General features: G+C 39.0%; 4 protein-coding genes across 4 annotated transcripts; all 4 read right to left on the bottom strand.

Annotated features, from left to right (window-relative positions):
* Positions 1-8,257: 8,257 nt before the first annotated feature.
* Positions 8,258-8,656, bottom strand: LOC138892877 (uncharacterized). Its single transcript, XM_070176627.1, has one exon. It carries the CDS (start codon positions 8,654-8,656, stop codon positions 8,258-8,260), a length of 399 nt encoding a protein of 132 aa, XP_070032728.1.
* Positions 8,657-10,397: 1,741 nt separating this feature from the next.
* On the bottom strand, positions 10,398-11,522 carry LOC138892876 (uncharacterized). The gene has a single exon (XM_070176626.1). The coding sequence runs from the start codon at positions 11,520-11,522 to the stop codon at positions 10,398-10,400; it is 1,125 nt and encodes a 374-aa protein (XP_070032727.1).
* A 7,181-nt stretch (positions 11,523-18,703) lies between these two features.
* LOC138892875 (secreted RxLR effector protein 161-like) lies at positions 18,704-19,123 on the bottom strand. The gene has a single exon (XM_070176624.1). The coding sequence runs from the start codon at positions 19,121-19,123 to the stop codon at positions 18,704-18,706; it is 420 nt and encodes a 139-aa protein (XP_070032725.1).
* Positions 19,124-21,898: 2,775 nt separating this feature from the next.
* Positions 21,899-22,342, bottom strand: LOC138892874 (uncharacterized). The gene has a single exon (XM_070176623.1). The coding sequence runs from the start codon at positions 22,340-22,342 to the stop codon at positions 21,899-21,901; it is 444 nt and encodes a 147-aa protein (XP_070032724.1).
* Between the last annotated feature and the right edge of the window lie 4,190 nt (positions 22,343-26,532).

The raw sequence follows: 26,532 nt of genomic DNA, 5'->3' as shown, positions 1-26,532 counted from the left end.
ATATATAATCAGTTATTTTTGCTTCGTGGTGTTAAAAATATTTTTTTCATTGACAGGTAGATTGGTGGAGTTAGAGCAATGACAAGTTAAGACCAAGATAAGGTGCAGTTAAAGATCCGAGGAGAAGTAAAAGAAGAAGACGGTGTCGTAGAAAAATTGTGCATCGTGAATGCTTTGAAATTTACAATTATGTGTAATTTGAAACCTATTATGGAATGTAAATTCTTTTTATTCTTAGCTATGTTATTAAAAGCTTATGTGTAACTTTGAATTTGTTTTGGAATTTAAAATATTTGAAATTTTAGCTATTATGAAAATTATTGTGACTAGCTATTCTAGTAGCAAATTCTTTAATTTGTGGCAATAAAAGTTTGAATTCGTGGCTATATATGTATATAATTATCACGTAACAAAAATATGGTTATACATTCTCACTCTTTGTAGCAAATGAAGAAATCTTTAGCTGTAATTTTATATATTTCATGGCAAGAAAATGGATTCTTAGCTACCTAAATATTTGTGGCAAATACTTCAATTCATAGCTATGAATTTTTGAACTTGTAGCTGAAAAACGTACTATTGCCACGAAACTAAAATATAAAAATAGCCACAAGATTTGAATTTTCGTGGCAAACAAATTAAGTCTTTTGCCACAGTAAAACACCTCGTGGCACAATATAAATATTGCTATATAGTTTATTTGTCATGGCAAAAGACTAAGATTATTTGCTATGAGTATATATTTCGTAGCAAAAAAGTATTATCAATATAGCTACAACACAGAAAACATTCGTAGCAATAAGTATTATTCCGTAGCCACGGATCATATAAAATTTGTAGCTAACTTTTAGCTACACCACATTTTGCTACGGATGCTACGGAAAAAAATATTGTGGCTAAAGTATTTAGCTACAGAAATTTTTATATTTAGCTACAGTGTATTTTGTAGCTACATATGCAAAATGTAGTAGTGTTATCAGTAAAGAAAATTGAAAAAGGGGAATCTTGCCAAGGTGAAAATTTGTTGAATTTGACAAGATTAATGTAAACTAGTGTGAACATTTGAAGCCTCCTTTTAGAAAGAAATTGGTAGATGTATTTTTCATGCATTTACATTGCATATTCACACTTAATATGATGTCATGCATGACATTATTAAGGCCATTTCCCTTCTGTAAATAGCAAGGGTTTTGTTCATTTGTAAACATCTCTCACTTGTCTTCTTATCTTCTAAGGTATTTGAATCTTCTTTCTCTCTTGTAGTATTTCACTTGTATTTTTGGAATGAAATAAATTTGAGTTGATTGTGTCTGAGGACTAGGCAAAAATCAAATTTTGCCGAACCTTGTTAATTTCTGGTGTTCATTTTATTATTGTCTCATTTACTATTTATTAGCTACCTTTAGATATAGTAGTTGTGATTTAATCACACTCTATATATTCGGCTTCCGCAACAATGATCATTACTTTATTAGGCTTATATGTATATTTGACAGTAGATATCAATAGAAACTATTTGAGCTCTATTCAGTTCCTGGAAATAGTTCCCCTTTGGTCCATTTGCTTTATGATGTGAGGCGACTTACTAATAGTTCCAAGGCTTTCTTTCTTCGCACACATTCATCTGTAATTGGTTACTTGTCGAATTACATACATATATATAGATTTAAGAAGAATTTGTTATTGCATACTAAAGTTCTTTCCTGCATCTCTTTCTTACGGCAAGAATCCAGTTTTGACCTTCCTTCATATGCAGTCTCATCAAAATACCTTGTGTTCCCATTTGAACTGCAAAAGCAAAAGAGTGAACTTGTTAACAACAGACGTTAAGGTAAAAAAAGATTGCATATTCCTAATTTGAAACGATGAATTAGTGCAAACAGTCTTGAGAGGAACGGGCTTCTAAGTAACATTTGGTATAATAATCTACCCCAAAATTAGTACTACTACGTTATTCATATGGTGTAATAGGCAAGTTAACACAAAGCCGTCATTGCTTATTTTCACTTTTTCCTTAAAAAAAGATAAAAGAATTGAGAGATCATGAGGGAGAACAAACCTCAACTTCTTCTCATACTCATCTTTCTCCACAGTCTCACACTGTGCTGCATCAATTGTTTCATCTTTTAATTTTCCGGACCTCCCTACCATAACAAGAGAGATATTTGTATTTAAAAGTTAAAAAAGAGATTTTCCCCTAATATAACAATCAGAGTAAAGCAAAGATCTCCCCAAATGTAACAATCAGAGAGCCAAAGAAGTTTAGGTACATGTCCTTGTTAAAGACTCCGATTAATCAGTGTGAACAAAGGAAATAAGAATTAAATTAACTATTCATCTTCTCAAATGAAACATGATATATCAACCAGGACTGCACTCTTAAAGACCATAGTCATTTGGTGTTTTTCCATTTGCCTTAGAAGTATCCCATAAGCCAGCAAAAGGTACAAAGAAAAAATGTATATCCCATTCTGAATCGTCGGGTGATAAGGCAAGTTTCTGGGTCATCCACGACATCCCGTCATCACATACGGGAATCAATTGAGCTGTGGTGTCAATTAAGATGCCATTGTAACATACAGCAAATCCCAATAATTTATCAGGTATATACCAATTTTCAGGCAAATTGACTGATACACTACTATTCGTTCCCTCATAGAGGAACCAACTTGGGATCTTCTTCTCAGGATGCCAAATGGTAAACACACTTTCGGACAAGGAATCTGAAGCAGAGATGTCATGCCTCAAGGAAGAGATATTTTCAAACAGGGCATGTGCAAACAAATTATATATAGTATCATTGTGTGCATCATCATTATCATACAGTTGCATGAATATCACCCTCTCTAATTTTTTTCTCTTTGTTACTAAATCATGGATACTTTTCAGAGCCATATAACAATCTACATGCAATTCATTTAATTATGGTGGAAGTTCTGGAAGCTGTGTAAGCCTCTTGCAATTACTTAACTCCAAGATTCGAAGAGCACGAAGTTGGGCTATGCTTCGAGGCAAATGCTCAAAATTATTTCCACCGAGATACAATTCTTTCAAAGAGGATAAGTGATCACGCCCAACTATGCCTCCTAAGAGGTCTAGCGGTCGTTGCAAATATAATTTGGATTTCAAGTCCGGAGTCGAATCCCACAGGGAATTAACCTACTAATTACAACCACTAGTTTCGAATAAATTCAAGTATTCAACCTTCAGAAATATTAAATAACGATTTGAATGTTTACTAACTAAGAGCAAAGTAATTAAGATGCAATAATTTATAACTAAAAGAGAAAATATTGTAGACAAGATTAAGAAAAGTCTAGGGTTATGATTTCTCCTATTGTCGGAATCTCCCCCACCACGTTTCCTATAAATCCGCCTAAGTATTCTCTACCGATCGTGAGTACTTTGGGTGTCGTAGCTCTCTCTCGAGTAACTACCACAATTTAGTAGACGTATTCTCTCGAACTACGCTAGCTGGCACTAATTCACCGCTCACTACGATCGCACCAAGGTTTCGTTATCTCTAATCCCGCCTTTAAACCCTCCGTATTGATCTCTCAAATATGTTAGAAGTGGTGTTATTCAATAACTATCTAAATGTGTACTCTCTCTCGAGCAGTATACACACTAAATAGGCATAGTGAATTGCGATCTCTTCAATCAACAACAATGAAAATATAGTTGAACAAATAGAGAAAAATCTAAGGCAAATCCATATTAGACATAGTAGAAAATCATCCTCCAATAGGTTCCATCAAACCCTAGATAAAGAGTTTAGCTACTCATAATATTATGTAAGATTACAGTATAAGAAGTCATAACCAACAATGAAAATATGAAGAAGAAAGTGAAAAACTCGTAGAAGAATTCTCTGCCTTGCTCTTTTCTTTGTGTTCTTGCCTCCTCCCGTTCGATCCCCTCAAAAAGTGAGTTTAGAGACTATTTATATGGGATAGGATTAGCATGGGGCAAAAATAATACAAGCCCACTTTGGAACAACCTTTTTAGGTTAGCTCGTTCACTCTCTCGTGCGTACGCGAGAGTGAACGAGCGAAGTGCTTCTCTTCATATTTTCCTTCTAGATCTCTCGTGCACTTTCATGCCTTTTTGCCATAATCCGCTGTTTATTTCTCAAGATTTTTCTCAACTAGCTCGTTCACTCTCTCGTGTGCACGCGAGAATAAACAAGCAAAGTTCTTCTTTTATCTTTTGGTCTCGAATCAACTTCTTTTGCTCACTTTTTGTCCAACTTGCTCCTACACCTAAGAATGCACGTAATGAGCATAATTCACTACAAAAACTCATGTAACCTACCGTAACCATACAAGTTATGAGATGAAAGTACATAAAAAAATATGCATTTTGGCCGTTTATCAACACCCTACACTTAAATTCTTGCTCGTCCTCGAGCAACTTTCAAAATAAAGCACAATGGCAAGAACCACATTTTCGAAATATACTCAAGCATCATACCAATGACAATGGCTTATACCAACACTTATAACTCAATATAAGAACTATTGACATCTTTCTTCAAAAGTAGACCCATGCCAAGACTATTTAAAATATTTGTGCGACTTCTTCTAACATCCTAACCTCAAACGATGACTCCAATACATTCCCTACTATGAATCACTTCTTGTGTCAACTCAAAATGCTCGGACTTAACTAATCTTTTGTAAATCATGCGCCCTCACCACAAACCAAAGCTTGAAATTAGTCCACACACTCAAATATGCATTCAAGTATAATTTACGGACTTACAAATCGAAAGAATTCACTCACTCTCTCAAAGAAATCCATGTGCATCCCGATGTCGTTCTATAGGCTTCCCCGTAGTGTATGTCTATACTAATTTAAGCTTGCAAAGTCTCGCATCAATTAGGTCTTTCCAGATTGTAATGTAGGCTAAGGGATGTGTAGGATATATTTGGATATAGTGACTAACCCTCCTAAGTACTTTAATACACAACACTTAACTTTCAAATACATACTTTCATGACCAATTCAAGCAATGCTACGAAATCATATAAAATTTAACCCTTCTTCTTTAAGAACAACTATGCATTCACTAGACCGGATTAAGAGGAATATGAGGTGTATTTTATATATTTTTTCTTCAACACTCTCCAAACTTGGGTTGCCCGGCTAATGATCTTTCAAAACATACTTGCACCTTTTGGCCTTTCTGTGGTTCCACTCAAAAGCTACCCAACTCTCACCTTACTCTTCTAGCTACTTAAGTGCTTTCGGAGGTAAAGGTTCTAAAAGATCTAATTAAGAACAAAAAGGGAATCGGCTTGTAATGCGGGTGCAAAAGTAAAGGTTTATAGGCTCAAATGGGCTATCTAAGGATTAATTTTATTTATGGTGGCATACAAGCTCAATGGACAATCAAAGAGATGCCTACATCATCTCCTAAACTCAAAAAGCTTACTTATTTCGCTTTGACTAACACACGGGGCAAGTTCTAGACTAACACACGATAGCACAGAATATAATCAAGCCTCACATCACACAATGCACATGATTCACTCTAGACGGCTCAGACCCGACACTCTAGTTAAACAACTAAGCACAACCATCTTATTAATTCAACACATGGAAAGTAATTATAGGAGTCAACAAATGAACTTAAGCGTTAGAAGAAAGTCACATATTGTCAGAAGCTCCCTAAAAATCACTCTGGTTGCGATGAGGACCGGCCGTGACCATCGGTCCTCAATGCTGATGGGTCCTCCAAAGTGACACCAAATGTGTCGACTGCCTCTATTATCTCACTCTCTCAAGCCCGGATAGGTCCAATACTAGCAGCGCCCAAAGCCTGCTCACCAGCTCCAGATAGGTCTTCAGCTATTGTGCCCTCAGTGGCACTCATATCCATCTGTATCCCAATGTGTGGTGGCCTCGGTCTACGAACTTCCTCAAGTATATTAGCAAACTACTCTCTCATCCACTGCTCTCTTGTCTCCTGAGTATCTAGCAAGGCACGATCCCATGCCTTCAATTCTTCCCTCAATAAACGGATCTCGTTCTCCATAGCACTCAAGCGCTCATCAGAGATTTTCTTCTTAGCTTTGTCCCCAGATAGATCTTGCACACTGAAAATGTTATGTAATGCTTTTTCCATTGCATGCAGCTTCACATCAATTGACGTAGCCAACTTCACATTGCCCCTCTTAGCTCGCCTCATTTTTAGCTCAAACTCCTGCAAAATTGCAGTTAGTGTGTGGACGAAATAAATTCCCCACTGCATGTTATCCCTGGTCCTGTACATATGGCTCCGCATCACTTCCCCAATATTCACATCAATACATGTCATCAAAGCAAAAATAAGAAAAACAAGCTCACATATGACAATAGTCTTGTGTGTTGCAGGCATCCATCTATTGTAGACCCAATTTAACTATGCCCTGGATTCTTTGTTCAAGTACTTCTTCACTAGGCCTTGGTTCTTACTCCACCTAGCACCATTCGATGGATCACATAGAACTTCTAGCATACGTGTCCGATCAGGCCTTCGTTCTCTCCTCCAATATTCTGCCATGGATCATTCGAAAACATTGTAGAACCTGTTGATTGCCTCTACGGAGATGTCCACCTCATGACCTCTAACCCAAACAATGTCATCACCTTTGTTAGGATCCTAGTTGGAATATAGTTCTCGCATGAGTGTCAAGTTGGCCTTTCCTTTTGGTCCCTGTGCAAAGTATGTCCACCCTCTCTGCTCAATCTGTGCTACTAAGTTCGGACAAGCCTTACCGACGGTCGTCGTGCTCAATGGTCTTTCTTACATCTTGGGATTTACCTGTTTCCATTTAATGTCACCCCACAATTTCCAAGCATCCTCACTCACGTGCTTATCTTTCCACCCTACGTTGTCAACTGGAGCACGAGGTTCGCCTTCGCCTTCAGGTAATGGAATTATCATCTCATCCTCAGAGTCGTCAGATTCAGACTCAGACTGGGACTCAGACTTCATAATCTTCCTTGCTTTACCTTTCCCCTTCACCTTATTTGCTTTTCGCTTCTTATCCAGAGGCGACTTAGAAGCTCTTTCTCAAATTTGGAGTGTGACTTATCTTTGCCTAGACGGCTGTGGGATTTTCTGCACTGACAACTCAATAATCATAGCAATGGCCCTATTATCTACCTCAGAACTCCTAGGTGCCATAGGATCATTCCTCTTCTTTTTCCTCTTCTCTGTAGTCGTTGTCTCCGATATGTTATTGTCAGTCGATGCCTTTTTCGGTGGAGGCTTGCCAACACCTCCTGCTCCATGACTACGAGTGGGTGTTTTGGAGATAGCCATAGTACCTGTGCTTGTGCACTCTCGCGTGTGCATGAAAGGGTGAACAAGATATTATGAACACAGAAAAAGGGCTTGCGCAGTGGCCACATGTTTTGGCCATACTTCGCTGTTTCTGGAAAGTTTGGCCGGAGTTTTGTCTCGTGCAATTTTGTGTGAAGCAATGACTTGAACGAGTCTGGCCGAATTTCACTTGTTCTTCGTCCACACTCTATCTCGAGTTCGTTACCTCAAACCTTGCTCGTATGTATTCTATTGACCCTGCACCTAATAACACACATATTAAATTATACAAAATAAAAAAACAAATAAAGAAAATAGTGAAAAGCAATAAAATTGGATCGTCTCCCAACAGGCGCATGATTTAACGTCGTGGCATGATGAATACAAAAATACAATGGGTTGCCTCCCACGAAGTTCCTGATTTAAGGTCACAGCACGACGCAGGCTATCGCACTTAAGGTTCACATAACATTTGAGGCTCCTGCAATTGAGTAACCGATACAACCTTTTCCTCATCCATGCCAAGGTAATGTTTCAACCTTTGCCCATTGAGTCTAAACCTGTTTGTTCGATTCTCGGATTCAATTTCTACAACTCCACTTGATAATACTTGCACAACTCTAAATGGTCCCGACCATCTAGATTTCAGCTTACCCGGAAATCATTTCAATCTTGAATTATACAACAACACGACATCTCCGGGTTTGAAAAACCTCTCTTGAATATGCTTATCGTACATGATCTCCATTATTTCCTTGTACAGCCTGGTGCTCTCAAAAGCATGGTAACGGAACTCATCAAGTTCATGAAGCTATGTGACTCTACTCGTACCAGCTACCTCCATGTCAAGGTTTAATTGCCTTAATGCCCAAAAAGTTATATGCTCTAGTTCCACCGGTAAGTAACACGCCTTTCCAAATACTAATTTGTACAGTGACATAACAATCAGAGTTTTGAATATAGTGCGGTAGGCCCATAGTGCATCATCCATTTTTTCGCCCAATCTGTTCGAGTAGCATTTACAATTTTAGTCAAAACACTCTTGATTTCTCTGTTTGACACCTCCACTTGCACACTTGTTTGTGGGTGATACGGAGTGGCGACCTTATGGCAAATTCCATATTTCTCCAACAACTTTGCAAAGGCCCTGTTGCAGAAGTGGGTGCCTCCATCACTGATGATCGCTCTTGGAGTACCAAATTGGGTAAAGATATTCTTTCTTAGAAAACTAATAAATCCCTTTGCATCATTTGTTGGGAGTGCCATGGCTTCTACCCATTTCGATACATAGTCCACAACTACCAGTATGTACTTGTTGTTATATGAGCTGACAAATGGTCCCATAACATTGATTCCCCATACATCAAAGACTTCTACCTCTTGAATTGGGTTCGTGGGAATTTCACGTCGACGGGAAATATTCCCCGTCCGTTGGCACTCATCACAGCTTTTCACCCAGAAGTGTGCATCTTTGAACAATGTCGGCTAGTAGAAGCCCGACTCCAACACTTTCACGGTAGTCCTTACTCCTATGAAATGGCCACCATATGGGGATGCGTGACAAGCCTGCAAAATAAAAGATTGGTCTGTCTCGGGGATATATCTCCGGATCATGTTATCAACACAAATCCTGAACAAATAAGGCTCATCCCAATAATACATGCGATAATCACAAAAGAACTTTTTCTTTTGGACAGCAGAAAGGTCATAGGGGATAATACTGCTTGCCAGGTAGTTTACAATGTCTGTATACCATGGCGTTACCTCAAGGCTCGTGGCCCATAGTTGTTCATCCGAGAAAGTCTCCACAATATCTTCCACCTCAACCTTCTTCTCTGTTCCTTCCAGTCTAGACAAGTGATCAGCCACTTGGTTTTCCGTTCCCTTTCAGTCACGGATTTCCAAGTCAAATTCTTGTAGCAGTAACACCCATCGAATCAGGCGTGGCTTTGACTCCTTATCAATTAGGTATCTGAGAGCAGTATGGTCAGTATAAACAATTACCTTCGAGCCTACCAGGTATGACCTGAATTTGTCAAATGCGAACACCACTGCTAGCATCTCCTTCTCGGTCACTGTGTAATATAGTTGGGCACCACTCAATGGTCTACTTGCATAGTAGATTGGATGCATGACTTTATCTCTTCTCTGCCGAAGAACTGCTCCCATAGCATAGTCGCTTGCATCACACATCAGCTCAAAAGGTTGCTCCCAGTGAGGTGCCACTATAATTGGTGCAATCACCAACCTCTTCTTCAACTCCTCAAAAGCTACCCTGCAGCCATCAGAAAACACAAATGGGTGATATTTTTCAAGCAATTTACACAAAGGGTTAGCAATTTTGGAGAAATCTTTTATAAACCTCCTATAGAAGCCGGCGTGACCAAGGAAACTTCTTATGGCCTTGACAGAAGTGGGTGGAGGTAACTTCTCAATTATATCAACATTAGCACGGTCACTTCAATGCACTTACTTGACACTAGATGTCCCAAGACTATACCTTCTTGTACCATGAAATGGCACTTTCCCAGTTTAGCACCAGATTAGTCTCCATAGATCTCCGCAACACTCTTTTTAAAGTTTTAAGGCAATCATCAAACGCATTTCCCACCACTGAGAAATCATCCATGAAAACCTCCATTATATCCTCTACCATATCTGTAAAGATGGCCATCATGCACCTTTGGAATGTGGCGGGTGCATTGCATAAGCCAAACGGCATTCTCCGAAAAGCGTAAATGCCATATGGACAGGTAAATGACACTTTCTCTCTATCATCCGGGGTAATAGATATCTGATTATACCCCGAGTAGCCATCCAAAAAGCAAAAATGGGTCCTCCCCGCTAATCTATCTAGCATCTGATCAATGAATGGCAGCGAAAAATGGTATTTTTAGGTGGCCTTGTTCAATCTTCTGTAATTCATACAGATTCGCCATCCTGTGATTGTTCTTATTGAGATCAACTCGTTGTTCTCATTTTGCACTACAGTCATTCCACCATTCATTGGCACACACTGAACTGGGTTGACCCAGTTGCTATCAGAGATGGGGAACATGATTCCCGCATCTAACCACTTGATCACTTATTTCTCCACCACTTCTTTCATGTTGGGGTTCAACCTTCTTTGATATTCTCTGGAAGGTTTGTGCCCATCTTCCAATAAAATCTTATGCATACAAAACGTTGGGATGATACCCTTTATATCTGCAATGGTCAACCCAATTGCAGCCTTGCACTCCTTTAGAACCTGCAAAAGTTGTTCTACCTGCACATCTAACAAACCGGATGAGATAATAACAGGCAATGTCGAACTAGGTCCTAAGAAAGCATACCTGAGGTGAGATGGTAACAGTTTTAGCTCTAACTGTGGTGGATCAACAATTGATGGCTTAGCTGGAGGAGTCTTTCTTTCTTCTAAGTGTAAAGGCTCGAATTCGAGCTCTCTTTTCCAGTATCCTTGGCCTTCAAGAGCCAAAACCCACTTTGCCAAGTCCTCACCATCTATCTCTTCTATGTTCATCAGGCAGGTAGTTAGAGGGACTTTAGCATTCCGAGCCTCATCTTCCTCATCCAAAATCAGATCCACAACTTCTATCAGAGAGCAGTTAGCAAATTCACTTGGTTGCCGCATAGACTTTTGCCCATTGAACGTTAACTTTTCATCGTTCAGTCTCATCTTTAGCTCTCCAGTTTCAAAATCAGTTAGAGCTCTCCTAGTGGCCAAGAATGGCCTTCCCAAAATTATGGAAATCTCCTCGTCGACCCGGCAGTCCAAAATGACAAAATTTTCCGGAAACACAAACTTTCCAACCTGCACCAGTACATCATCAAGTATACCTGATGGCCTCTTCACCATTCGGTCGGCTAGCTGTAGTAACATATATGTGGGTCTTGCTCTTCCAATGCCTAACCTTTTATAGATAGCCAAGGGCATAAAATTTATGCTTGCCCCCAAATGACACAATGCTTTAGCAAAAGCATAACTGCCTATTGTGCATGGGATTGTGAAACTCCCTAGGTCGGACAACTTCTCATCTATGGGTCTCGTCACGACAGCACTGCATGTCTGAGTTAGTGTAACAGTGGCCAAGTCTTGAAAGTCGAACTTGCGAGACATCAAGTCCTTCATCATTTTTGCATACCCAGGCATCTCCCTCAAGGCGTCAATCAGTGGAATGTTCACCTGGATTTGCTTCAATATCTCCATGAATTTCTTATACTACTCATACTTTTGATATTTGGCCAACCTCTACGGGAAGGGTGTGTCAGCGGTCGCTTCTTTCCTGTGACTTGAGTTAGATCCTGCTCAGGCACTTTTTCTACTACCTTTTCTTGCACTCCCTCAGCCTCCTTTTCAACCTTTGTTTCCTTATTTATTTCCTCTTGGGCTGGCTGGATTCTTACTTAGGTTAGCTCAGTTGACTCATCTACCTTTATCGGTACTGGCACGAGTATCTTGGTTGGTAAGCTTTTGCGAGCAATTTCTTGCTCTAGGTCAAGGTCTCTACCATTTCTTAGACTCACCGCCATAAGCAACTTTGGGCCCTGCTCTTTTAGATTGACATGTGTGTCTGCAGGTAACGTCTCCTGGGGACGATTATTCAGAACCATAGATATCTGCCCTAATTGAATCTCAATGCCTTTTATTTCTGAGTCATGTGCTTCCACCTTCTCCTGCATTTTTCCATTGGACCCAATCAGTTGTTGCAACATTTCTTTAATTTAAGACAACCCATCATCTTGTCTCACTATCTGTTGTTGTTGAGGCTGTTGATAAGCTAGCTATTGATTTTGCTGATTGTATCCTTGTTGCGTTTGGTAAGGCACAACTTGACCCTATGGTCGCATAGCCCCAGGATTGTTACTATTATTGTACTGCTGTTGTGTTGTTCTATACTCTTGGTTTTGCTGCCCCCAATTCTGACCACCTTGCCTCTGTCCTCCATAGTTGCTCACATAGTTCATATTTTCCTGATAGTTCTGGTTATCACTTTTACCACTCCACGAGCACACATATGGTTGGTTAATACATGGTGTACATAAGCCTCCATTAGTCGTGTCAACTATGTGTACCTGCTTCTGGCCTGATTCGTCAATCTTCTTGGTGAGGATACTCAGTTGTGTCATTAGAGTGGCCATATTCTCGGCTATGGAGTTGTTTGGGTCCAAAGCTACTGAGTAAACTACAGGAGTGATTGTAGAGTTTCTTGTCATCCATCCTGAGTTTTAAGCCATTTTATCAAGTAAGACCTTGTATTCCCTGAATGATTTGCTCAAAAATGCTCCACCTGCTGAAGCATCAACATTGGCCTTCAATCTGTCTACCAATCCCATGTATAACCTTTGCTCAACATCTGATCTGGAATGACTATGATGTGGATACTTAACCAGCATAACTTTGAACCTATCCCACGTTTCTTGCAGTGTTCTAGCTAGTTTCTGCCTGAAGCTCAATATCTCATCAACTTGCTTGGCAGTCATATTGGGTGGGTAGAACTTGTTCAAAAATTACTTGACTAATTCCTCCCAAGTGGTGATGGAGTTTATGGGGAGCGAATTGAGACAAGTCTAAGCCTCTCATGTCACTGAGAATGGAAACAACAACAGCCTTATTGCTTTCGGTGTCACATTTGGTTGCCTTTGCGTGATACATATTGATAGAAAAGTTTTCAGATATTGCTGAGACTCTTCAATGTAAGAACCCGAGAATAGTCCCTTGTTCTGCAACAAATGTAGCATGTTGTTTGTGATTTGAAATGATTCTATTTGTATCTGAGGGAATGCAATTACAGTTGCCAGATTTTCGGTGGTGGGTTGTACCAATCATACAAGGCTGCTTCCGGCACAAGAGGTGCCACACCATGATTGTTCGGGTCCTTCCCATTATTTTTGTTGTTTGGGTTGTCTATTACATCAATAATGTCTAGTTCGATTCATTCTGTTGACTTCAATTGTCCCTTGTCCTTCTTGTTTGCACGATTTAATGCCTTGAAAGCTTTCTCATGATCCGATAATGCTTCGAACAATTCACCAGTTCTTAAGGAGTTTCTAGGCATGCTCCTGTAACACCCAAGACTACAAACGTTAGAATTTCAATATAATGAATTTCAAGTCTAGAAAGCTGACTAAACTACAAATTCTAGCTATTCTTCTAGTTGTAATTAATAACACCGTTAATTCCCCGACAGCGACACCAAAATTTGATCACGCCCAACTATGCCTCCTAAGAGGTCTAGCGGTCATTGCAAATATAATCTGGTTTACAAGTCCGGAGTCAAATCTCACAGGGAATTAACCTTCTAATTACAACCACTAGTTTAGCACGAATTCAAGTATTCAACCTTCAAAAATATTAAATAACGATTTGAATGTTTACTAACTAAGAGTAAAGTAATTAAGATGTAGTAATTTATAACTAACAGAGCAAATATTGTAGACAAGAATGGGAAAAGTCTAGGGTTATGATTTATCCTATTGTCGGAATCTCCCCCACCATGTTTCCTATAAATTTGCCTAAGTATTCTCTACCGATCGTGAGTACTTTAGGTGTGGTAGATCTCTCTCGAGTAACTACCATAATTTACTAGACGTATTCTCTTGAACTATGCTAGTTGGTACTTATTCACCGCTCACTACGATCGCACCAAGGTTTCGTTATCTCTAATCCCGCCTTTAAACCCTCCGTATTGATCTCTCAAATATGTTAGAAGTGGTGTTATTTAACAACTACCTAAATATGTACTCTCTCTTGAGCAGTATACACACTAAATAAGCACAGTTAATTGCGAGGTCTTCAATCAACAAAAATGAAAATATAGTTGAACAAGTAGAGAAAAATCAAACGCAAATCTATATTAGACGTAGTAGAAAATCATCCTCCAATAGGTTCCATCAAACCTAGATGACGGGTTTAGCTACTCATAATATTATGTAAGATTACAATATAAAAAGTCATAACCATCAATGGAAATATAAAGAAGAAAGTGAAAAACTCGTAGAAGAATTCTCCGCCTTGCTTTTTTCTTTGTGTTCTTGCCTCCTCCTAGTCGATTCCCTCAAAAAGTGAGTTTAGAGACTATTTATATGGGATAGGATAAGCATAGGGCGAAAATAATACAAGCCCACTTTGGAACAGCCTTTTTAGGTTTGCTCGTTCACTCTCTCGTGCGTACGCGGGAGTGAACTAGCGAAGTGCTTCTCTTCTTATTTTCTTTCTAGATCTCTCGTGCACTTTCATGCCTTTTTGCCATAATCTGATTTTTTTTTCTCAAGCTTTTCCTCAGCTAGCTCGTTCACTCTCTCGTGTGCACGCGAGAATGAACGAGCAAAGTTCTTCTTTTGTCTTTTGGTCCCGAATAAACTTCTTTTGCTCACTTTTCGTCCAACTTGCTCCTATACATAAGAATGCACGTAATGAGCATAATTCACTACAAAAACTCATGTAAACTACTGTAACCACAGATGAAAGTACACCGAAAAATATGCATTTTTGGACGTTTATCAATAAGGATCCAATGTCTTCCAGAAGTCCTCCATCTATTAGATTGCAGCCATTGAGACTCAGAATTTCCAATCCTTCAGCCACCTGAGGGAACTCAAAGTGCACTTCATCGTCTCCGAAGTCGCCTCCAAACATTAAGATTTTAAGTTTGTTCAAGTGTACGATAGAAGACGAATGTCATAAAATTAGAGTCCATCTGGCATTAAGCTCCTTCAAGTAGTCTAAATTCTCTATCTCTTCTAGCAAGTTTTCCAATTTTGAGCAATTCGACACATCTAGACTAACCAAACTTTTCAACCTACAGATGCTGCTTGGAAGAGCTACGATGTTTCTCATACCCCACAAATGTAGCTCCGTAATATGCGTTTGATACTGAAAATATGAGGATGGTAGTTCCCTTAACCCAGAGCCTTGCATGTGAATCTGTATCTCTGGCTTCATTCTCCCTTGGATTTCTGGAAATTTCTCTAAACTTGAGCAACCTTCTAAACTACTTGAGGATGTGTATCGGATTCCTATCTGGTTCTTGTTATTAAGTTTGTTAGATCATCAAAACATAACAAGGTATATATAACCTATCAATTTCCCCCTTTTGATGATGACAAACTTATAATTAAAATTCCTCCTAAGAACCAGAATGACATACACATATCCTGTATTTCCCCCGAATCTGTTCCCTAGCTTGTTCCCCCTCAATTATTCTTTCCCCTTTTGGCATCATAAAAAGATCAGTAGCAAGCAATAAGCAAGAAGAAGTCTAGCTTGGTTAACTCATGCCACATGTGTGCACGCAGTCATGACTAAAAACAGAGCAGAAGAACAAGATATGCACAACAAAAGGATGAGAAATTCATTAATTTTGGAAATAAAGAGGGACTAGTTCCATTGATACACAATAAAAACAACAAAAAGGTGTCAGTCATCAAACATAAAACACAGGAAACAAAAACAACTTGAACTTGAACTGACACTGGAAGGGAATGACTCTAAGGAGCACTAGAAGGGGAAGGCTTAGATGAAGAGGCAAGGGTGTTAAGAAGGATGTCCATTCGAGCATTAGCTGACATCTACTCATTGAGCAGTTTCTCCTTCAGGTCCTCAACCTGTTTCCTGAGGTCGACATTTTCTTTGGTCAAACGGGCAACCTCTGTGCTGTGAGAGCTGCTGGAACCAGGTGCCTCCTGAAGCTGACTTAGCTTACCTTCAAGAATGGCATTCCTTGCCTTCAGCTTGCTTGTCTCATCAGTGGCACTGTTTTGGACGTTGGTCAACTGGGAGATAGTAGAAGTGCTGCTAACCTCTCCAACCTTATCAATGCACTCACATTCCTCGAGGGTGGTCTTGGAGAAGGTTTTTTTACGATTACCCACTTTAGCTTTTCCCAAAGGGACTTTGAAGAATTCAAAAACCTTAGTGAGGAGTAACCCGTAAGGTAGCCCATGACTTCCATCCTTGAACTCTGCCATCTTCTGCATATGTTCTATCATGATGCCAGGCAGGTTGATAGTTGTATAGCCATCCAGTGCTTCCATGAGAACCAGGTCTTCTCGAGATGTAATTGACATTCTCTAAGCATGAGGGAGCAAGTCCTTGTTCACTAACTCAAACAACAATTGGTACACTGGAAGGAGGATCTTCTTGTGTACCCGTTCCCCTTGCTGAACTGCCTTATCCTTCACAATAGTATTTCTAAAGTTTGAATAATAGGAGCCTTAAACATAAGACAACCCCTCAGCAGGCACACCCAGAATAGATCCCAGCACAGCAGAGTCCATCACAAAATCGACCCCATTCACCATCATGAAAATATGATCATCCTTAACTGTGAAGAAGTCAACATAGAAACTGCGCACTTCTTCCTCATACACTTTGGGAGTGTCACCTGTGAACAAGTGCGTCCACTATTGAAATTCATAAATCTCCGCCAATTGTCGTATGCCAGCCATATCCAGAATATCAGGGGCAAAGGTTCTACCCCAAAGCAACTTATGTTTCCTCAGGTTTTCCCTTCTAACATCCTTGGTCACATTGACCTTGGCCTTTTTCAAGGAACCGGGTCCTTCACTAGCACTATCCTTCCTCTTCACATGATTTCTTTACACTGTTTCTTTTCTCAGCAGGTTTCCCAGACACCTTCTTAGACACGTTCTTACCAGACCCCTTAGCTACTTTTTCTCTAGAATTTTGAATCGCAGGTTTCTTGGAGGATTTACGGATTAAGGGACTGGGTTCCTCATCCACCTCGTCATCAATGTCCACAACAAGAGATGTAGGCACCACCTCTTAATGTACTAACTTTCTACCCTTCACTAACCTTCTCCTCTTCTTTTCTTTCTTGCTTTTCTTTAGAGCTGACTCAAGCACCTCCTTCTGTCGCAGCCTTGTAGTAGGTCTTTTAGGAGTGGGTGTTTTGGGAGTTGTCATGCTATTCCTAGCACTAATAAAGCTTGCAATAGCCACATTATCATAGTCCTTTTCACTACCGTCATTCTCATCCTCAGACAGAGATCTCATCTCGGGAGCAATAATGGCCAATGGCTCAGCATAGAAGTGATGAGAGAGAGCGAGATCAGTACTGACCTGGGATTCTTTAGAAGAATAGGGAGTTTCATCCCAAGTAGGAGCATAGGGCTCCTCTTGTGTGAAGGGATCAGGTCCCTCAGTAGGTTCCCCAGTAGTACTGTCTGGTGCCAGATTTTTTACAGTCACCAGTTTCCTTCCTTCTTTCAGTAGACAGTCACCTTCCCCTTAAGACCCATTCGTTTCAGACACACCTTCATAACCACTATCTACACAACCCTCAACAGTGATTGACAACATATTCTCTATGTCTCTTGTTCTTGCAAACCTAAAGTGAACTCATAAGCCATAGGAAAAGCATTACCTGTAGAATCGGCGACATACAAATCAACCCCTGGGGTAGTTCTTATTGATTCATCATTATTACGACCCATGCCTTGCTGTATCTCAGAACTTTCTTCCACTGGCAAACTAGAAATTTCCTAACTTTCTTCTCCCTCAATAGTATTTTCTTCAACCATCTTTTTCGGCGAGGTAGAAGTAGAGGTCACAACCACAAATTTATTGGGAGTCGATGGTTTGCGACTTCGATGAGAACCAGAACTCGACTGGGTTGGAGAGGAAGAAGAGGGTGGTTGTGACTCTAGCTTAGAGTTTGGACTAGTCAGAACAGGGATTGTGGGCTCTATCACTGGTGTTTCAACGGATGAGGACACAGTGGGGACAATGCTTGGAACATTCTGTGTTTCTTGATTGTTAGACATGGTGGTGTGTAGTCAGTTGAAGAAGAAAGTTTGAAGAAGGAAAAGGGTAATTTTGGATTCTTGATGTGAACAGTTCTGAAATGGATTTATTTAAGAGGGGTGAGAGACCGGTTGGGTATCAATTTTGGGTAGTCGGGTCGCTTCATAAAGGGTGAGACGCTTGGATTCAAGAAGCAACAAAAAGGGAACTGATAATTTTAATGATGTGGCACCATTTCAGTCGTTTAAAACATTGTGCATGATAGTACAGAGGAACTACTAACCTATGTCAAAGGAACCAGGTTCCCTGACAGAGTTTGAAAATGTAAGCCTCATCCTTTGACCAATCGTGCAATACATTAGCTACTTGTCTGCTCTGTAATCGTCATGCGTGTCTACCTATAACGGTATAGAGGTAAGTTAGACTGCGCCAGAAAACACTTTTTAGCTATTTTACATGTACATTTCTGTCGTAGACAATCATCGAGGGACCAGGTTCTCAGCTTGATTTTATCATTCATAGTGCCATGCAATTCTTTTCAAAGAGCTCTCTGCTTAGTGCTTTGGTGAAGATATCTGCAATTTGATCTTCTGTGTTGTAAAACTTCACTCAGATGAGCCATTTCACAACATTGTCTCGAAATCTTCTAGCTGCTGCTTGATCCACAACAGTTGAGCACAGCAAGAGGCAGCTGCCACATACTCAGTTTCAACAGTTGAAAAGACCACTGAGTTTTGTTTTCTTGTGCCCCATGAGATTAGACACAAACCCAGAAAATATGCCATATCCGAAGTGTTTTTCCTATCCACCATATAACCAGCATAGTCAGCATCAGCATACCCTATCAAGTCAAAGTTATCTCCTGAGGGATAATAGAGAACCAAGTCATGCGTTCCTTTGAGATACCTCATAATTCTCTTTTCAACCTTCAGATGAGACTCTTTTGGATTGGATAGAAACCTGGCACAGAGTCCCATACTGAAAACAATGTCTGGTCTACTTCCTGTGAGATACAGAAGTGACCCAATAATGCCTCTATACATAGTCTCGTTTACAGGAGAACCAGGTTAATCCATATCCAGGCGAGTGGCACTAGCAACAGGTGTATCAATGATCTTTGAACTTTCCATCTCAAATCTCTTCAGAAGCTCTTTGATGTACTTTTGCTAATTTATTATTGTGCCCTGAGGAGTTTGTCTGATTTGTATACCCAAGAAGAAATTCAACTCTCCCATCATGCTCATCTCGAACTTACTTCCCATGAGTTTTACAAATTTCTCACACAATGAGTCGTTTGTTGCTCCGAAGATGATGTCATCAACATAGACTTGCACAATGAGCACGTTCCTCCCTCGTTTCAAGCGCATATCTTGCATTTGATCTTGTTGTGAGATGGTCCAGATATTTTTGAATGTGATTCTCTCTCTGTATGTGGGGTCCCTTGATCTGCATCAGCAACTCTGTTTTCAGCTTTAGTTGTAGTGATTGAAGAATTGGGTTCCTCTATGTCAGCTGGAGATTCAGATGTGCCATTGTCATCTGAATCCTTGACCTGACTCATCATGTTAGTGTTTTCCATTTGCCATGTCAATAACTTCACCAGGGACAGTTGACCGTTCTCCCTCTTGATCAATTTTATCATGTGAATCCTTCTCACATGAGTGGTGAGATTCATCAAAAATTACATGTATACTTTCCTCAACACATTGCATCGCACACCTTGTGATCCTTGAAGCTTGAGTTGGGCAGGCCATGAACCAGGTTTTTATTGACCAGCAACATGAAACTTGCATGACCCAGCCTTCTGTGCCATAGTTCAGCATCATCCTCAATAGCACTCAGACATCTGAGATCACCACTCTTGTTTCATATGTCACAGATTTGGGAGACACTTAACAAGCTGTACTTCAACCCATTCACGTAGTACATATTTTCAATTGAGTGAGAAGGAAACTTCTCAATTCTTCCAATTCCTAGAATGTATCCCTTTTGTCATTTCCAAAGGATACACTCCCTCCTTGCAGGGCTTTGAGTGAAAGGAAATCATTTGTGCTTCCAGTCATGTGCTTCGAGCAACCACTAACTATGTACCCTTGTTAGTTGCTCTCTTTCACTGCCCCCTGTACAAGGAAGTCAAGGGTTAGACTTAGGAACCCGAACAAGTTTGGGTCCCTTGTAGTGAGAAAAAGGTCGAATTAAACTTCTTTTTGTCCAGGCAGGCTCTATATGTTTATTAATGGAGAGACCAGGTTCCTTAGCAGTAGTTACTTTCTTAGCAAAAACTTTATTTTTCTGTTGAGACTGAACCCTAGCCTTGTAGTTTTCCTTAAGGTGCCCATTGTTACCACAGTGAATACAAAGCCAATTATCGGGTATAGTAATATACTGCAATGAGGGTTGTAGGGAGTCTTTTCCCTTTGAAACCCAATTCCCTGCCTGTTTCCCCTATTGTTTATGTACATGGCAGTGATAGCATTAGAGGACCAGGTCCATTTGAGTGATTTTTCAAGATCACTCTTGACTCTTCCTAGTTCTTCCTGAAGTTGTTTGTTCTTTTCAAGTTCAATACACAGTCTAGACTTCACTATCTTCATCTCATCTTCAAGCCTAAGATGTGGTTCATTAGCAACTTCCTTTCCTTTGTGAAGAGTCTCATGCCTACCCTCTCCTTTCAGTTCCTTAATTGTGTCATTCAGATCAACTACTACTACTAGTAGGTCATCTCTCTCAAGCTCAGTGTTAGCGACTCTTTTGGTCAAGACATCTTTTTCTTTTTCAACACTCTCAATAGTTTCCTTCAAATCAACCACCACTACTACTAGATCATCTTTCTCAAGTTCTAAGTTAGCAGCTTTTTCAATTAAAACTTCTTTCTCTTTTTTAGCACACTCCATAGTCTCTTTCAAATCTACCATAACGACTACTAGGTCATCTCTAGATTGTCCTGCTTCTCCTAATTCTACAATTAGAGTATTTTTATCATTTATAAGACGGTGGTATGCATCTATTAAAATATTTGCCAAAGACATGAGTTTGTTTGAAGAATAAGATTTCAGATTTCTCTGAACATCCAGAAAATTTACCTCATCATCGTCGTCGTCATCTTCATCATCATCATCAGACTGAGCCCTCAAGGCAAAAATGGAGTCATACTCAGTTGCTTCACTTTCTACTGCCATCATTGAACTGTCACCATGATCATTATCTTCTTCAGATTCGCTGGAGGAGTCTCCCCATGCAACAAGAGCTTGTTTTACAACATTGTCAGCGACATTCTTTCTATTGCGGCGTTTATTAGGAATCGGGTTCCTCTTGGCTGCTTTGTCAAAGTTATTTTTATACTGATCTTGCTTTAGGAGAGGGCAATCCTTGATGAAGTGCCCTGGCTTGACACATTTATGACAAAGGTCATAATGTTTTAGCTTGCTAGAACTTCCCCTTTTTGGAATGCCTCTATTCCTACGAACCATCTTCTGGAATATTCTTGTCAAATATACCATATCACCATCCTCACCACTTGAATCATTACTGCCTATTTTGAGAACCAGGTTCTTCTCTCTTTGGGGATCTCCTCTCTTATTGTCCTTCTTCTTCTTCTTCTTCTTCTTCTTCTTCTTCATTTCATAAGTTTCTAGATTACCAATGAGTTCATCAATGGTTAGCTTCTGCAAATCCTTTGCCTCTATGATGGCGTTTACCTTGCTTTCCTAGGAACCAGGTAATACACTAAGTATTTTCCTGATAAGTTTGTTTCTGGGAATGATTTCTCCCAATGAGTGAAGCTCATTGATGATAGAGGTGAAGCGAGTGTGCATGTCCTAAATGGATTCATCGTCCTTCATCCTGAATAGCTCATACTTAGTGGTTAGCATATCAATCTTCGACTGTTTGACTTGAGTAGTCCCTTCGTGTGCTGTTTGGAGAGCCTCCCAAATCTCCTTGGCAGATTGGCAGGCAGAAATCCGGTTATATTTGTCTGGTCCAATACCACAGACGAGGATCTTTTTGGCTCGGAAGTTCTTTTCTACAGCCTTTCTGTCAGCATCGTTGTATTCTTTCCTAGTCTTAGGAACTGACACTTCTGGTTCTTCAATGGTCTTCATAGGAACAAAAGGACCATCGCAGATGACATACCAAAGTTCTGAGTCTTCAGTCATGATAAAATCATGCATCCTTGTCTTCCACCATCCATAGTATTGTCCATTAAATCGTGGTGGTCTGTAGGTTGATTGACCTTCTTCAAAGTTTGGTGGAGCAGCCATGAGGATCCTTTCTAGGTGTTAGCCTGATAGAAAGAACCTGCTCTGATACCAATTGATAGAATTCGAGGGTCCACCAAACTCTATAGAGAACCAGGTTCTCTATAAGTTTCCACAGATATAAGTTCGCACAGAAACCACGCACATTGCAGTAGGTAAATGATAAGAGGAATTTTACGTGGAAAATTCTCAGCTCAACGGGATTAAAAATTACGACCTACCCTTGTAGGATTTCAACTTCACTATGAGCAACCTTCAGATTACACCTATGTAACCTAGGAATTAACCTCTTAATTTCTCACTAACTTGTAACAACTCTATTACAAGCCACTTTGTAATAACTATATTACAAAGATTTAATCTGTTACTAACTTATAACAACTCTATTACAAGCCACTTTGTAATGACTCTATTTCAAAGACTTCCAACTCGACTAAACTAGCCAAGACACAAACATAAGGGTTTATGATTTATAAAGGTTTCTCACACAATGCTTCTAATTAAGCGAAGTAGGAATTACAAGTAAAGAACTTTAACAAATGTGCAACACAACTAAGGACATGTGATGACTCAATGTCCTTCATTATGTTGCTCTTTGTTCTTGACGCCTTGAAGGTCACTTGCAGGTTGGCAATACACTTTAGAGAGAGCTTGATTGATTCTGAAGTATACAAGTGTTGTTTTGCCTTTTCTTCATGTTAATATTGCATAAGTGACCTCACTTGAATGATGTACGCATGTTTGGTACAAAGGCATTTCCCATAAAGTTGACTGCTCCACTGTTTACACTGTTACGTGTGTGCATAGGAACAGTTGTAGCCACTTTACAGCTCTGGGGAGTTGACTGGTACTGTCAACAAGAGAACTGATGTCGATCTGTTCCCTCTGTTGTTTCTTGGACTCTGAAGAATTGAACCACGTCCCCGAACTAAGACTTGTTGTTCTTTAAGTATTTGAGGATGTGTATCACGTTCCTTATCTGGTTCTTGTCATTAAGTCCCTGTTGTTTCTTGGACTCTGAAGAATTGAACCACGTCCCCGAACTGAGACTTGTTGTTCTTTAAGTACTTGAGGATGTGTATCAGATTCCTTATCTGATTTTTGTTATTAAATTTGTTAGATTATCAAAACATAACAAGGTATATATAGCCTATCACAAAAGATGTAAAGTTGGTACCTTTAACTTTCAAAATTGCTTGAAAAACTGTAAAGGCGGAGTCTTTACATCTTCTTGAAACAATAGTGTGGATAAAAGAGTAAGATAAAAGAGTAAGCTTGTGAATTCATTTTCTGGGTGTAAAGAAAAAGGGTCATAGTGCAATAAGTGTGAAGTGTATGGCAATATTTTGAATTGTGAGAAGTAGAAGAAAGCCATGTGAAGAAAGAGAGGAGAGAAGAACGGGTTAAAGAATGAGGATTAAGGCTAATGAGGTTGATTATGTGTTGGGGTTTAAGAGATGGGAGGAAGGTTTTAAGGGAAGTTTGAAGGGGTTTTGTGAGAGTTGTTTATGGCTTTCTGAAAGGGTTTTGAGTATTGGGTCTGATGAATCTTGATGTTGGTAGGGTGGGGTTAGTGGTGGGGGTGGGGTGAACCATGGAAGGGTGGTGGTGGTGGTGGGGGGTTGTGGTGGTGGTGGTGGAGAGGTGGTGTAAGGGAGGAGAAAGGGGTTTTTCTTAGTGCTCTTCTTGAGATGGTCATTGTAAACATTTCTGAACTGTTTAGTTAAGGCAGAGGAAAGAAGAAAAAAAGCTATAAGAGTAAATGACAAAAATGGTTTAAGTTTAAAATAATTTGTCAAATGTGAATACTTTTATGTAATTTTGGTCTGTTTCTCAAGTCTGGTACCAAATTTAGGTGCAATTTATGTTATTTTTGTCTGATTCAGTTTTTGTTGTTGCAGCTTTAGGATTTGATGGTAATTTGCTGATGTATTTAGTTAAATCTTTTTTCCTCAAATTTTTTGATAAAATTTAACAGCTAGCTTTTTTCATGAAAATCATAAGTGTTCACTTTTGATAAATTTAAAGTATATTTTAAACATACCCAAACATAAGAGGCTACTTTTTTATTGGGAAATAATACTATGTAGTCGCTCTTAAAATAATAGTAAAAAATATAGATTTTTATATATACAATTTTTGTATGTTATATATAATAAATATACAAATTTTATATATTTTTGTAACTATCGTATATAAATAGTTTCGACTGCGGGCTAAAAGTTTGATGAACTCATGTAAAAGTAACCCGATTTCTCACAGAAATAAATATATGAAAAATCATTTGCCTATTTCTTGTTTATGAGCACTTTGACTCCACTGCTTTAAATCAATCAAACCCCAAAAAATAAAGCATTTACATTGGTTAGCTGCAGAAGATATCATTCAAATTTCAAGTAATAATTAAAATAGCAACTTGTCACATGTTATATTGTAAATTTGTAATGAATGAAACTGGAAATGAATTGTTAAAAAGCCATTTTGGCCAATACAAAATTTATAGAAGAAAAACATATTTGTAAGTTGCAAAAGAACAGAACCATTTATTCTTAACCTCCAACAATTCACCAACCTTAATAAGAATGTATTCAAAATTTAATTTCTGAATGATGGTTAGTAGGGCCAATGCGGCATAAATGCAGATTAGTCAGGGCCATTGAATTTTGGATAACGGATAGTTAAACCACAAAAATTTAGATCGAGCCTTTCGTCAACGCTTTCATCCATACCTAATATTTTTGATGTAACATATAATATATAATATATATATATACGAAAACACGTGCTAAAATTTTCAACAAAATATTAAATCTGAACTCATAATTTTAAAGATACATTGAGTTCAAAGCTAAAGACTTTAAATATCGAACCTATTAAATTAAAATTATGAATTCACCTCTGATTGTGAACAACAACGAACCAACTAGACATGCTTTCTCCATGACCGGCAGGTGGCAAACTTCACCACTGGCGCCGGCGAATAATACTTTTCCGGCGACTTTGGATTGCTGAAAGCTCTTCTCTCCACTGCATCATCTGAACTACAACCACACTTGTTCATTATCACCCTATATCTAAACAACAACCCTTTAAATTTCTTGATCTTTTTCTCATGATAAGCAGCATGACTAGTTTCTATATATTGATTTAACTCCCTTGAGATTCTTTCAATCTCATACTTATCAAGAAGGGAAATATTATTAGTACTATTACTAGTAGTACTAATTAATTGTATTGGAACAAAAACATTATTTGGCGACTCTTGTATTTCTTGAACTTCCTTAATAACTTGTAACTTGTACCTTGATGGTTCTTGTGCCTTTTCATTCCTCGAAAGGTGATTCTCGAGGTCCAGTAAAAATTCACTCCTCTTCCCGATTTCATTAAAGGAGGAAGTAAATAGATCAAGGTTTTTACGTACTTCTGTTATGGAGGGTGCGGGAAAATATTCGCGATCATTGGAGAGTGATCCATGTTGATACAAAGCCCATGCTGTTGCTTTTATTAGAGCTAAATCATCAATAGGAGTACTAACTTTTGATGTTTTTGTTATGTTGAAAGAAAAGGGAGATGAAGATGACATGTTTAAATTTTTCTTGAAAGAAGAAGAAGGGAAGCAAGAGAGTATTTTTTATTGGATTTGGAATACTAAAAATTCCGTGCTTTTGTATATGAGGAAGTAGTTGGTTGCTTTCGGCTGCGGTGCAAATCTACTAAAAAGTGCATTTGTCCAACGTCTACTTTGACTTTTGGAATTAATTTTTGGACATACTAGAATAGAACTCCCTTCTCTATTTATGTTAGGAGGGTTGAATTATGGGGATGAAATAATTTCTCTAAGCCATATATGAAGTCATTATGCCTACACTAGGTGTATATATATATATATATATATATATATATATATATATATATATATATATATATATATATATATATATATATATATATATATATTAACCGTATTTTCAATGTATCTGACCGTTCATTTAGGTGTATATCATTAAAAAATTTAATTGTAGATAGTGAGATACTCAGGAGCGGATATGTGGTATTAAGAAATCCACTAAATAAGAAAATAAAAAAAGGGACAGTCCGATGCACAAGACATTCCGTGCTCATGCAGGGTTTGAGAAAGTGCTGCACCTGGAGTGGTGTGATGTAGACAGTCTACCATAATCCAAACATTAGCA

The sequence above is a fragment of the Nicotiana tomentosiformis genome, chromosome 5 (genome assembly GCF_000390325.3).
Source record: "Nicotiana tomentosiformis chromosome 5, ASM39032v3, whole genome shotgun sequence".
In the NCBI taxonomy this organism is placed as follows: Eukaryota; Viridiplantae; Streptophyta; class Magnoliopsida; order Solanales; family Solanaceae; genus Nicotiana; species Nicotiana tomentosiformis.
This window is presented reverse-complemented; position numbering and strand designations above follow the sequence as displayed.

What these genes read in the sequence shown, in the direction of transcription:
- LOC138892874 (XM_070176623.1), bottom strand. Translation starts at nt 22,342, where the DNA reads ATGGCTGCTCCACCAAACTTTGAAGAAGGTCAATCAACCTACAGACCA.
- LOC138892876 (XM_070176626.1), bottom strand. Translation starts at nt 11,522, where the DNA reads ATGGAGATATTGAAGCAAATCCAGGTGAACATTCCACTGATTGACGCC.
- LOC138892877 (XM_070176627.1), bottom strand. Translation starts at nt 8,656, where the DNA reads ATGGGACCATTTGTCAGCTCATATAACAACAAGTACATACTGGTAGTT.
- LOC138892875 (XM_070176624.1), bottom strand. Translation starts at nt 19,123, where the DNA reads ATGTATAGAGGCATTATTGGGTCACTTCTGTATCTCACAGGAAGTAGA.